Source organism: Mus musculus, chromosome 4, assembly GCF_000001635.26.
Source record: "Mus musculus strain C57BL/6J chromosome 4, GRCm38.p6 C57BL/6J".
Taxonomy (NCBI): Eukaryota; Metazoa; Chordata; class Mammalia; order Rodentia; family Muridae; genus Mus; species Mus musculus.
The window spans coordinates 99,119,679-99,133,264 of NC_000070.6; the positions used below are offsets into that span (position 1 = coordinate 99,119,679).

At 43.9% G+C, this 13,586-nt stretch overlaps 1 protein-coding gene across 11 annotated transcripts in view; it reads right to left on the reverse strand.

Moving 5' to 3' along the window:
* The window catches only part of Dock7 (dedicator of cytokinesis 7), a 194,295-nt gene extending 183,020 nt beyond the window's left edge, over positions 1 to 11,275 (reverse strand). For 7 of the 11 annotated variants that reach the window (XR_001784187.2, XR_003954998.1, XM_006503314.4 and 4 more), the window contains exon 1: positions 1,047 to 11,275. Coding sequence is in view for 9 of the 11 variants with exons in the window: in XM_006503314.4 (XP_006503377.1) it covers positions 1,047 to 1,084 (38 nt within the window). In the remaining 2 variants the exon portion in view is untranslated. The remainder of the gene's footprint in view (positions 1 to 1,046) is intronic. The other 4 variants (NM_026082.5, NM_001290636.1, NM_001369285.1 and 1 more) reach the window with 2 other exon arrangements.
* Positions 11,276 to 13,586: the final 2,311 nt, after the last annotated feature.

Below are 13,586 nucleotides of genomic sequence, written 5' to 3' on the forward strand. Positions count from 1 at the left end.
AAGCTAGATACCATTATTACCATTTTTCAGATGAGACAACTAACATGCAAGAGAATTTCAACAACCTGGTGAAGGTCCCGATTTTAAAAACACTCAGTATTGTAATTTATCTTAGTCTACCAGTAGCACCCATATTCCTAAGAACTTATTTAAGAAGAATATGAAATACATATTTTAAAACTCAAAAAGGGTTCATTTACATCTGATCTTAGCCAAAGACAGAGATGCAATGAGATGTTAGTTTTAAATGGGAAAAAAAAAAAAGTGTCCCAAAAGCCTTAACATTGTGGGGGTCCGGAAACTAATAAAAGCTTTTCTCCAACATATCCAAAAACCTTCTACAAATATCAACAAGCTAAAAAGATTCAGAACCACAGAAATATATACAGCCATCACAAAATTTCATCTGAATGTTGCCTTTCTTTAAGCCTAAGTCGCAGAAATAAGGCTTTAATGAGACAACAAACAAACAATGCCTAGTTCCTTATCCATAAGTACATCCCATAGCTAAATTCTACAAACATCCTTCCATTTTTTTATCTGGACAGGGAGGTAAACTGCTGGGGAACCTTATCCTCGGTGGGTGGTTTACTCCTAGGCCCACGCATAAAGCCCAGTGCGGGTCGGGTCATCCATCTTCCTCTGGGGCCAGAGAAAGAACGCCCACCGAGCCCACGGGTAAGTGGGGTGCTCCCATGTCCCGCAGCCCATAACTTTGCACTGCGGCCTCAGTGTGCCTGTGCAGGCGTGGGTGCGGAGCCGCTGGGGCGGGCGGGGCGTCCGGGGTGCTGTCAGCGGTGGCGACGGGTGCGTGAGCGCCGTGGCCTCCACGCCAGTTCCTTTTGTTGGGGCGCCCGGAGCCGGGGCGTGGGCGTGGAGCGCCGGGGAGGACGCGACTGCGGACACAAAGAACCGCCGAGCTGCCGCACGCCCTGCGGGCCTGGCGGGGCGCGGACTGCAGGCCCGGGACCGCGCGGCAAGGCCCGTGGGCCGCGCCACACCCACCCTCGCACCCCGGGGGCCCGGCCGGGCTCCCCGCCGCGTACCTGCTGATCTTCTGAGCGAAGGCGCGGCGCTCCGCCATGGCTGCGGCGGCGCGGGGCTGGACGCGGGGCTGGACGCGGGGCTGGGCGGCCTCCTCCTCCTCGCGCTCCCGTTCGCGCTCCCTCCCGCGCGCTCGCCCGTCGGCTCTCCGGACCCCACCGCGAGGCTGGGCCGGCCGCTGGAGCGCGGAACCAGGGTACCGTAATGCGCCGAGGAGGCGCGCACGAGGAACCTCTCTCTGCCCCCGCCCCCGCCACCCCCCTTCGCCTCGCGCGCCAATCCCGGCTGGAGGCCGGGCTGGAAGGCCGCCGGAGCCCGCGGGAGCTGATGCGACGCCGGGTGTGGAACCGGGCCGCGAGCCCTCGCTGCCCTGCCGCCACGACCGGGAAGACCCACGACGGGGCCGTGACCGTAGCCGCCGAACGCGCGCGGGGCTGTGCTTTCCCCAAAGGGAAGGTTAGGAAATGGAAAGGGCCTTGCGGCTTGGTTCCTGCAGCTCCTGACTCCAGGCAGTTTAAAGCACCTTTCTTGCACGCCCCGACCTCGTGAGTGGGGTCTAGCTGGAGAAACAATGGCTCTTCTTTGTAGAAAGAACTCTCCCACAAAGGTGGTGTGATAATCGCTGATTTGTGGTGCATGGCCAAGCTTACACGCATGATCTTACTTAATCTCCACAACAGCTCTTTGAAGTAGATTTAGCTCCATTTTAGAGAGAAAAAAATTGTCTCAGAGAAGCTGTGACTTGCCCTTGGTCACACATGGCAAGCTCCTCCCGTGAACGTGAGACCCAGAGCCCAGGCCCTTTTCTCCAAGAACAGTTATCCCTGTAAAGAATTCTCTTGTGAGTCCTTTACAGTTACTCTGGCATTCTCATTTCATATGTATGCGTACATGCATATCCATCAGATGAACTGTTTTCCATCCTTTTGATGTTCTATAAATAGAACCTGTGTCAGTCTTGTTCTAATGCATTGGGTTCTGAAATTGTGAAACTAAGAAAAATCCTTTGGCTTCTTGTGACACCTTCCCTCCTAAATGTTTTAAGAATTTAATATACCTTATTTGCAGTTACTAAATGTCCTCTGTATCCTTGTGGAGCGTGTTAGATTGTCTCTCACCATAGCGAAACCTTCAGCTTGAAGCCTGGTCACTTGCCCAGTCATACAGAACAGAAAGCACTCATTAAGTGGGTCCAGGACTTCCCGTCTGTACCCTAACCTGGGTTTGAACCAGGTGATTGGATGCCTTTAAAACACTGGTTTACGGTGAGGATAGCCCATTCGAGGTGGGTATATATTTAACATGTACTTAAATGCAGGTATGCTAGAGCCCAAATGTGAGCTAGCTGCGGTTCTGTTTTCAGAATATTTGAGTCCATGGGGAAAGATACAGCTGCTCCAAGTCTAACTTTGCTGTAACACTGTTCCAGACCTTTCCATTGTTCATGATAGAAACCCAGTTGCTTTCTGCCTCCTCCCCATGTGACCTTGAGCAAATTACTTAAACAACCGGAACAGTGTTACTTAGTTGCAAGCATAGTGTGAAGATGCACTGAATTCAAGGTCTAAGTGTGGGGTCTGGGCTGCAGTGGGTACCTACCTAGCTGCTACAGTTTCCTCGCAGGTGTTATCAATATCCATGGTATACTTGACTTTGTCCTTGGTGCTTCAGAGTCTCTGGATGGCTTGTCTGCTTTCATGCTCCCAGGCAGATGTTGTAGGCCTTTATCTCTGCTTGACAAACATCTTCTCAGTACTCTCTTAGAGACTGAGCACATTTTGCTTTGAATAGTTCTTTGTATACATGACTCACTAGTTGCCAAAGAGTCTGAAAGGACATTGCATGCACTGTGAAGCTTACTGGAAACAGTAGGAATGGAACAAGCGGCTCAAAAAAAAAAAAAAAAAGTACCCGGAGAAATGGAGTCTGGGGAAGACTCCACACAGGAAGTGTGACCCTGACCTCAGGAAGACCTGTCCTGCAACTAACCAAGTCCAGTGTGAGCCAGTACCCATATGCCGTAGAGATCCAAACTAAAGGAAAGATACACAGACCTCAGCAATGGAAATGAAAATAGAATTGCTTTGGCTGCCCAGTGTTTATGTGCCCCACAACCCTTTACAGGCATGCATGCATGTACATGCATCTCAGTCCCCTGTTCTCTGAGGAGTTGATTACCTCACCGATATTTTTAAGAGTGTGGGGGGGGGGGGTGATCTGGTCCTGACAAATGGACCAGCCTCAGGTTAGGCACATGAATCAAGCCAAGAGCATCAGGACCATGAACCAGGGACTTCACATCATTAACTTCTTCTGGACTCAGAGCCACACAGAGCAATGAAGAGAGCAAAAATCCTGTAGGTGAGCTCCTTATGGCCCCTTATATGACATGAGCCCTGGACTTTGCTAGGGGTTTTGTTTATTCAGTTCAGAGTTTTCTTCCTTCCTTCCTTCCTTCCTTCCTTCCTTCCTTCCTTCCTTCCTTTTTTCTTTTCATCTATCTTTTTATTTTTTTAAGATTTATTTATTATTATGCGTAAGTACACTGTAGCTGTCTTCAGACTCACCTGAAGAGGGCATCAGATCTCATCATGTGGTTGCTGGGATTTGAACTCAGGACCTTCACAAGAGCAATCAGTGCTCTTACCCGCTGAGCCATCTCGCCAGTCCTTCAGCTATCTTGAATTGGATAATATTATTTAGTCTTACCTGACACAGGCCTTCAGTCAGTCAATGTACATGTTCATTCCTGGAAATACAATGTAATTAAGACTTATTTCTATCCTCAAAGAGTTAGGGAATCGTCTTGGAGAGGTAAATTCTTATGCACTTATGATGTGTGTTCAGTGGTGAGGCTGGATACTTTAGGAAGTTGGCTGAGTACATCTAGCATCAGTTTTGTAATTTAGAAATCATGGTACTCCCCCCTAGACTGCTTGCTGCATTTGAGGCAGTGTGTGAAGTGAGCAGAGTTTAACCCTTGCTTTTCTGGAAATGTCAGTAGTCTGATTATTGGCTGGCATTCAGGACCCAAGCTCCAGCCAACAAAACAATTTAGCAGGAGCCAAAACCACTTTCCCAAGAGTAGCCTCAAAAGTGTACATTAATGGGGCAGGAAACGCTCAGGACAGTCTTCCCATTAGATGTGCAAGTGTTTGAAAGGCCCTCAAACAGAAGACCCAGGAATACGGTACGGGGGGGGGGGGGCAGGAAAAGTCCCATGAGTTCTGTGTCCTATCTTTTATTGCAATACCAGTGAGGATTTGGGTTAGGGGATGCTCAGGGCTCTGAGGCTACTGTACAAGGAATATTTGCCTCATGAGATACAGTTCTGACTTTGCAAGCAGAATGTATTCTCCTTCAGCTTTGGGTAGCATAAGCCACAGCTCTTTTTTCAAACTTGGTCCTTAGGAAATACTACCAATCCATACAATAAGATGAATATATATTGCCATCCCCAAGAGCCTCTGTCAAGGCCACATAGGGGCGGCCCAGAGGAAGGAAGGGCTGGAGCATATACTTAGGTTCACTGCAGTCCCAAAGTCGAACTAGTGCTGGGCTCTATGTCCAAGCTTTTGCCTAGTCCTATCCCTTTTCACACTGTCTCAACACCTAGCAAATGTAATGTTTTACAAGGCTCAACTTTGAACCCTAAAACCTAGCCATACTTCACAACTAATAGCACCAATGTTTGCTCTACAGTAATACTATGTTATTCAGTTATTGTCAGATAATCTACTAGCACTGGTCTTTTCTTCAGCATTGTATCTGCAGCATCTAATGTGCTAGTTAACTCATTATAACCCCTTATGTATATATTTTTAGTTAATAGGAGCCATAGCTAAAATATTTTCAGATACTGCTTTGATTTTGTTTTCTCCAAATACATGTTTATTTTGGAGGCATTGCTGAAACACTAAAGTAATGGCATGGAAAGAGTTGAAAGCACATATGGTACCATCACAGGGTAAACTGAGGCAGGCAGCAAGGTGGCATTGGTGATCAAGGTCAAAACCTTTTGGCAGTTTAACTCTTTTTTTGTTATTCTGAGATCAAAAGCTGTTGGCTTCTGGCAATTAATTCCTGCTGATAGCAGCAAGAGGAAAGAAACTTAGTTACTTGGTTTCTTTTCATTTTGACTCAGGGACCCCCTAACTGGCCAGGTGAGAGGCCCAGAGTTCCTTAACTCTTTGTGAACCAGAGAGAAAAGAAAAGAAAGGAAGAAAGAAAAGGTGAAAGTCAGGCGCACACATAAACACACACATACTAGATCAAGCAGAGAAGGGCTAAATCGCTGCTTTATTGTTCTTAGTTTTTATACTATCTCAGGATAATTGATCACGTGGTTTTCTAAGCATCTTTACATTCTGTAAGTTCATAGTAAGTTTAATGCAATAGTTCATGTCATAATCCTATAAGACTTAAGGGGTCACAGCAGAATTGTTTACATGTCTTTCCATTAAGACTAGTACATGAGTAAACATTCATTACCTGTTACTAGCTCCATATGTTCATTTTAAGTTTAAAGCAACATTTTTTTTAAAGATTTATTTATCTTATTCATATGAGTACACTGTCGATATCTTCAGACAAACCCGAAGAGGGCATCAGATCCCATTACAGATGGTTGTGAGCCACCATGTGGTTGCTGGGAATTGAACTCAGAACCTCTGGAAGAACAGTCAGAGCTCTTAACTGTTGAGCCATCTCTCCAGCCCAAAGCAACAATTCTTATGTCATAAGTTAGCAAAGTATTATCAAGAAACAAATCATGGTCATTCTGCATTTCCGACTCACGCTGGGGTGTTGAAATGCCACGGGTGTGCAGTCTAGGATAGGGCTCCCAGCCCAGGCTAGGATGGAGGCTGAGGTTCTCATACTCCTGTGCACCCAACCTGGCTGGGGACCTCGAGGGGTTGGGAACTTACAGAACGGCCTTCTACAGAAGACTTAGGCATGGCTCCGAAAGACAAAGGCTTCCCCCCCCCTCAGTGGTTCCTGATGAAGGAGATAGTCCTTGCGTATCCAAACTGTTTTATTTATTGCAGATGAAGATGCATACATCTTACTCAGGGTAATCCAGAGATTAAATATCTTTTGCAGGAAGGGATACCCAGGAAGGGACATTCATTGGCTATAAACACTCGGGGCCTATCTAATACCTCATTAGCGTGAAGAACTCTAGGCTGTATGCTATGTGACTGGTTGTCATGGTCCTCTTAGGTGGGTATTATGGTCACGTGCTTCAGGACAGGAACTTAGTTGGGAGCAAGTTCAAACTATTGCCATTCTCAATTATGAGATATATCCGGGTTCTGAACTTGCTACAATCTTACCACTCTTGTGTCTGGTGGCATGGTTTACTACCCACCATCATCTGCCTTGTGCCTTATTATTTTGAAGTCTTGTATAGATAAACTAGTCAATATTTTATTTTCTGTCCTTGTACTTACAATAAATTGCCCATTCCCAGTTTATGACCTTTAGTTACCAGATAATGGCCTCATTCCTAACCTAGAAGGAATGTTTTCCTAGATTGTAAATTTGTTCCAAGCCTGTTTTATTTTCCTAGTGCAATTAGCCAGTGACACATGAAGGTTTACGGAGCACTATTTACAACATTTATTTTATAGGGGGTTTGAGATTACTTATATCAATTTAGGAATTCTATAAAATCATTATCAGGAATTATGAAATCATCAATTCATCTACACAGCATTACTACATGAAAGTACATCTTCATATTGATTCTGCAGGAAATCTGCCCAATAGTGTGGCTGATGCCCAGGAATCACTGGGTTGTGTAATAGTGGCAGGAAAGGCATAGCAGAAGCAAGAAGCAGCCCTGGAATGAAGTCTCTGAGGACCCTGCATCTCAGAATGCTTAGACAGGAGATCTCGCTTATGTAGGGGAATGATCTGTCCTGTTGCTCTACCCAGACATTCCACAGTAGATGAACACAAACCACATTAAGAAGGCAACCTATTTTCATCAATATATGTGTCAGATTAATCCAAAAGCACCCTCACTGAAACATCCACAAGGACATTTGGCCAATATCTGGGCAACCTTGATCCCTCCCAAGTTGACATAAAAAAATTAACCATCACATAGAATTTGGCAAACCAAAGAAAACAGCCATAAAATAAAAGACATATATTTGAGACAGTTGGCAAAATTCTAATTGCTGACTAAATATTAAGCAATATGAAGAATGATTTACTAGAGGTTCCTCAAAAGGAAAAAAAAAAGACAACTAAAAATAGAACTGTCATGATCCAGCTCTACCACTCCTGAGTATATAGACAAAAGATTCTAAGTCAGCATACCATAGAGATACTGGCACATCTCCGCCATAAGCTAACAGGCACTAGCCTTACTTGATTGTACTATAGCTTATTGGTTCCTATACCAGCAAACTTTTAAATAAACCCTCCTGAAATTGTTCTGCTTGGCATGTATCTTCTGTTTCCTGTTGCTCCTTTGATTCACATGCTTTAGAAAACTGTGAGTATGCATACTGGATACCCTTTCTTCTCCGAATATACCTACTGAATGATTTATGAATGAGAGAAGACCTGTCATTTACTTGGGCTTATACTTATAGTTGTTGTGGATGGCCCTGGTGTCGTTTGTATTTTGATGCTAATTCTCCTTCCTCAGGAGCAGCCGCCTCAAAGAGGAGTGGATCTGTACTCTGGTGGTTCCATGGGAACCTTCTCCCCATTTTAACTGGTCAATAAAAATGGCAGAAGCCAATCGCTGGGCGAAGATAAGGTGGGATTTCCAGGTCCCAAGAGGAAGAGGAGGAGAGAGAGGGAGAGGGATTCTGACCAGGCTGTGGAGCAGATAGGAGTAGCAGACATGTAACTCTCTGGGCCATGGTTTGTAGCCTCCACAGGCCACTGTGGAGGCTAAGGAGGATGGGGCAAGATATTCTTCACCCAGCCATTGAGTTATCTGGCTAGTTTTAAAATATAAAAGCTGCCTGGTGTTTTCCATCCATGGTGACCCAGATGGGCAGGAGAAAGGGCACAGCTGCAAGGTGGTTGTTAGAGGTTTGGCAGAGCTAGCCATGGGGGTGGGGGGGAGGTTGGAGGAGTGATCCCAGCTTTCAGAGTTTAGAGAAAGAACCAGCTGGCTTTGAAGGAGCTATGTCCGGAGTGGGACCAGTAGCAGCTTGTTCTTCGAGCCTAGCTGAGAGCATGGCCCTGAGACGGTGATAGCGTGGCCTTTTAAAATTACACACTACAAATAGTTACAACTAGGTAACAGGAACATGTGTGTTCATGAAGTAATTCTAAGTTGAAAAAAGACCTGCAAATAAGCATGAGGGTAGAAAGGAAAAGACATTTCAGTGACTTGAGAAGAAAGAAAGACAATGAATGTTATCAGCCTAAGGTCTAAGCAGAGAAGGATTAAGGAAATAAAAGCCAGTAGAGAAATGAAGCCCAAGGGTCAATTTGGAACCAATGCTAACAACTTTCCTGGAATAAGGACTAAGGCTGGCTGGGCATTAGTGGGTCAGAACAGATCTGAGAGAAGCAGCTACGAATTGGAAAAAGGACAGTTGGACCCACGGAAAGGGCTTATCAAGGGAAGACCTCCAGATGTTTGTAGATTGTATGGGAAAACTTAAAGGAGAGGGAAAATGTGGGACTATCTGGGACACACTTTTGACACACTTGAGACAGAGGTAGCTATTATCCCCTCACATGAGAGGAATGGAGATGGAAAACCACATAGGATGTTAGTTAGAGATGAAGACAAAGTTGAGTGTTCTCATTCGTATAGTGTTTCATTGTCTCCCTGAATATCTAAAGCCACAACCTTGCTAGAAATGTTGTTTTTATTTTAATATATCATAGGAAAACATTAAAGAACAGATGCATGGCCATTTTCCTTTGATGTTCTCCAGAGTTTTGCTTTATACTTGTCTGTCATATAATTGATATTTTAGGATGTTTGGGTGTTTGTTGCAGGCAGAATTGGATAGATACAGCCCTATAAATGTATATGCCCTCCCCTCAGTAAAATTGGACAAAAATATGCACAAGAAGTTGAAATACACATATTCTAGGAACAAAATTTAGTTCCATGTGCCAAACTAAAGGAATGAAATCTCTGCATGTTTGCAGCATATTTGCCTTTTGGGAATGTAATCAAGGTATAATCTTTGGCTAGTGTTATGTGCCCGTACTTAAAAAAAAATGGTACACCAGAAAAGGACTGGCAGTCTACTACCATAGTCAAACTTCACCTTAATTTCAACATGACTTTTGGAAGCAGGAAGAAAGCTACAAAACTGGTATTTGGTACCATGTGTGAGCCTAGTTAAATTGGCCTTCTAATAACTGTCAGTTAGGACATTCTGCGAAAGGTAACATCACAACTGGTTCTAAGTCAAACCATCAAGTCAACAGCAGGGTGCCTGAGATAATCTTGGAAGCTTATTGTGCTGGCCTGCACCAGAAGATATCTGCATTCTCGTTACTTAAATTGTAGCACAGAACTGCACTAGGATTTGTTTACAAGGAGAAATTAAACTCTTTGGTTTTCACATATAGCAGCTCTGTTAAATAACATGCATCTGAATTTTAAGTTGCAAAGGTATCTAAACAGTTAATTTTTCATGTGCATCTTTTGTTGAATGTTTTGGTTCAAGAAAGAATGTTTAAAGCTTTTTTTTTTTAAGATTTATTTATATATATATATATATATATTTATTTATTTAGTAAGTACATATATGTAAGTACACTGTAGCTGTCCTCACACACTCCAGAAGAGGAGTCAGATCTCATTACGGATGGTTGTGAGCTACCATGTGGTTGCCAGGATTTGAACTCAGGACCTTCGGAAGAGCAGTCGGTGCTCTTACCTGCTGAGTCATCTCACCAGCCCTGTTTAAAGCTTTTTAAAGACTTCAGTTCTTGATGGAACTGTACCCTTCTGCATGGAAAATCATAACCAACATGGCTGCAGTAAACTTCTTTAGTGGTATCCAGCACCACTGGCAGAGGGCTGCTTTATCATATTGTACTTGGGTGTAGGACTCTAGTGTTCTTGGGTGTATTGCATGGGCTGCATTATCTACAGCATTGTACAATAACAACTAGAAAAGGCGGTATACTTCACTGATGCTTGTCTGGTAATATCACTTCTGTGTTATAATGGAAGGTTTTTTGTGATGTATGAAACTTGTGTTTTTTATAAATAAATGAGTATAGTTAGATTAGTGTTGTGGTAATGCCTGTTTTCATCTGTAAATAGTTAAGTATGTACACAAGGCACTACTTCTGATGTATTGCAGTGTTCAGTCCTAGTTTTCTTTATTAAAACGAGTTTTGCTTCAATTTTATGTACCTTAGTTCTAAGTTAGATTTGCAGATGTGTACAGATAGTTCATATTTATGTATTGCACATAATCATGCTATTCAGCATTGATGCTATATTGTATTATGGTTTTTTTCACTGAAAAGTTATTCATTTTGTACTTTTACAGCATCTTGTCTACTGTACATTCCTGAGGTGTAGTAACTATAAACAATGAAAAAGAAACACATGAACAATTAAAATACCCTTTGACACAGCTGTAGTCTGTGTCCCATTCAGTGTCACTTACCAGGTGGTAGTTGGTGAATGTACAAGGAAACCACTGCTTTGGAAACAACCCACTGTTGTTGACTGTGCCTGGCTCAGCAGCAGCCCTAGAACCCTGGTGCTCGTTCTCCACAGAAGGTCTGAGGCTCAGGCCCTCTCTGTGAGAGGACTGCTGGATTGGTTCACATGTTTAGATTTCAATGGGCTTTACAACAGGTTTCCTAATGTGCCTCCGTTGGCTCCGGGTTCAGAGGGCTTAAATGGAGCCATCACACCATATGGTTTAGGCATAAGACTAGTATAATGTAAAGTTCTTACATTGTGTCATTGCCTCCCTAAGTATAATGATGTAGGCCAGAGAGATGGTTCAGCAAGTAAAGATGATTGCCACCAAGCCTGATGACCAGAATTCAGTCCCCAGAACCCATATGGAGGACAAAGACATATGCATGTGCAAACATACACACACACACACACACACACACACACACACACACACACACACACACACATGTACACACGTACATGCACTATTTTTTTAATATTTAATATAATTTGGCCAGTACAGTGTCTCTGCAGATAAAGACGCTAGCCACACAGCCTGACAACATGAGCTCAAAGTGAGTTTGATTCCCAAGAACCCATAAAACTAGAAAGAGATAACTGATTCTGCAGAATTATCTTCTGATCTCCACTTCTGGACTGCGATGTTGACACACACACATACACACATGCCCAAACATACACACACACACACATAATAAAAATTTAAAAAGATAGCTGGACAAATAGATACATAGATACACAGCCAATATAAAGTTTTTTCTCGTTATATGACCAAAGCTGACTATCTCCTTTGTCATACGCTATAACCCATCAAGGCTCCACTATGTCATTACATCCATACACACTACCCGTGTGAAAGGGAAGGATTAATACAGAACAGGAACACCGGGGACAGGAAGCTTTGAGGCTGCAACCAGGCAAGGCTGAGGATCCTAGCTATACGGAGCAATACTGGTGTAGACTTTGAACCTTGACAAAGACGTGCAATGAGCAATCCTTGACCATACTGAAATCTTACCAGGAGACAGTAAATCAGTCAAGCCCGAAAGGGGCTAAAAGGTTGCAACAGGCAACCGGAGTTGCAACAGGCAACCAGAAGTCAGATAAGGTGAGGTTTGAGGTTTTGGGTCAGCCACGATTCTGATCTCAGGCAAAGCACAACTTTCTGGCTGCCGTTCCTTAGGCATAAGATAAAGGTCGTCACACCAGGTGACTGCTAAGGGAAAGGAAAATGTGCTGATATTGGTGTCCTGTGGCACTGGAACAAGGCAGGAAAAGAACTATGAATGGCTGTTTTTACTTATTTATTTTAATTTTTTTATGTGTGTGGGTGTTTCACCTGCTTGTATGTCTGTGTACCACGAATGTTCCTAGTGCCTGCCGAGACCAGACAAGGTCGTCGGATCCCGTGGATCTACAGTTACTGACCATTGTGTGTCACCATGTAGGTGCTTGGACATTGAACCAGAATCCTCTGAAAGAGCTGCAGGTTCTCTTAACTGCTGAGCCATCTCTCCAGTCTCTCTTTTCCCTAATACTTCTGAAGAAGTATATAGCTTAACTATTTGGGAATTGATTTGGGTTAGCCTTGCATGAAGGAAAAGATAGATACTTAGGTCTTGACAGTGTGTCTGGCGGTAGTCGCAGGATTCTAAAGCAATTGACGGTGTGTCACATGGTTCTAAATGAGTCTGGCATCTCACGGCTTAGCATTGCGTTTGCAGGTCTATCTGCAGCCTGAGTTCCCTGCTTTCTTGACAGCCGTCACTCTGTAGCATCCCAAGCACTTAAATGACCCCTTTAATTTATTTTTCATAATAGTTTACATTTGTATTTGTTTGAACTCAGAGACAACCTGAAGGGGTCAATTCTCTTCTACCACTTGAGTTCTGGGGATCGAACATCAGGTGTGCAGCAAGTGTCACTACCCTCTGAACCATCTCACTGGCCCCTTAATCAATATTTTTATTTTAAAGTGTTACTGTGTGCCAGAGCTTATGCTAGAGACTGGTAATAAAAGAGAGAGAGAGAGAAAAAAAAGTCTTTTGTTACTTAGACAGTAACATCTGACAAAGGGCTGGGATGGGAAGTACTTGGATAAACAGCTACACAGAACACTTTGGTAACACACGAGGGTGCCATGATCTGCAGTGCTCAGGAAAACTTCCAAGAGGTGCTGATCTAAGCCCTGAAGGACCACTAGAAACCAGCTGGGTCTAGAAAGATACTCAAGGTGGAGAAAGGTGCCCTGTGAGCAGAGCAGACAGCGTCTACAGAAGCACCGAGACACGTGGGCTTGGCTTATTCTGTTAAACTGCAAATGGGTCCATGCGGACCTTCTGAACATAAGTGAGGCAGGGTGGTAAGGCAGAGGCCGGTGAATGAACTAGTTAGGTTTGCCACGCTGAGGAAAGTAAAATGCACACTATAGGAAGTGGGGTTGGGAGTGGGCGGGCAGTAACTAGGAGCGATACAATCACGTTGGAATCTGGCAATGAATGCCCTGATTTAAATAAAGGAAATGGGTTGAATATATGCAGAGAAGTTCAAAGTGAGAGCTGGAAGACTAATTTAAAAGGCCTTGGCTCTAATCCTGGAGTGTTAGTCTGGGATTAGTTACTGTAATGAAAGCCCCACAAAACAGTGGTTTGCATGAGATAATATTTCATTTTTCAATTGGCAATCTGTAAATTAGTGATCTAGGGTTTCTCGGGTGTTTTCCTCAGCTGCACATTCTAAGACGGCACTCCTCAACACAGACACATAACAGCCTAAGGGAAAGAAACACAGAGAAAGGAAGACATTTTGAGTTTATCACTGGGACTCACATCTCATTAGTCAGAACTCAGTCGATCATTACTTAGCTGCTTGGGAT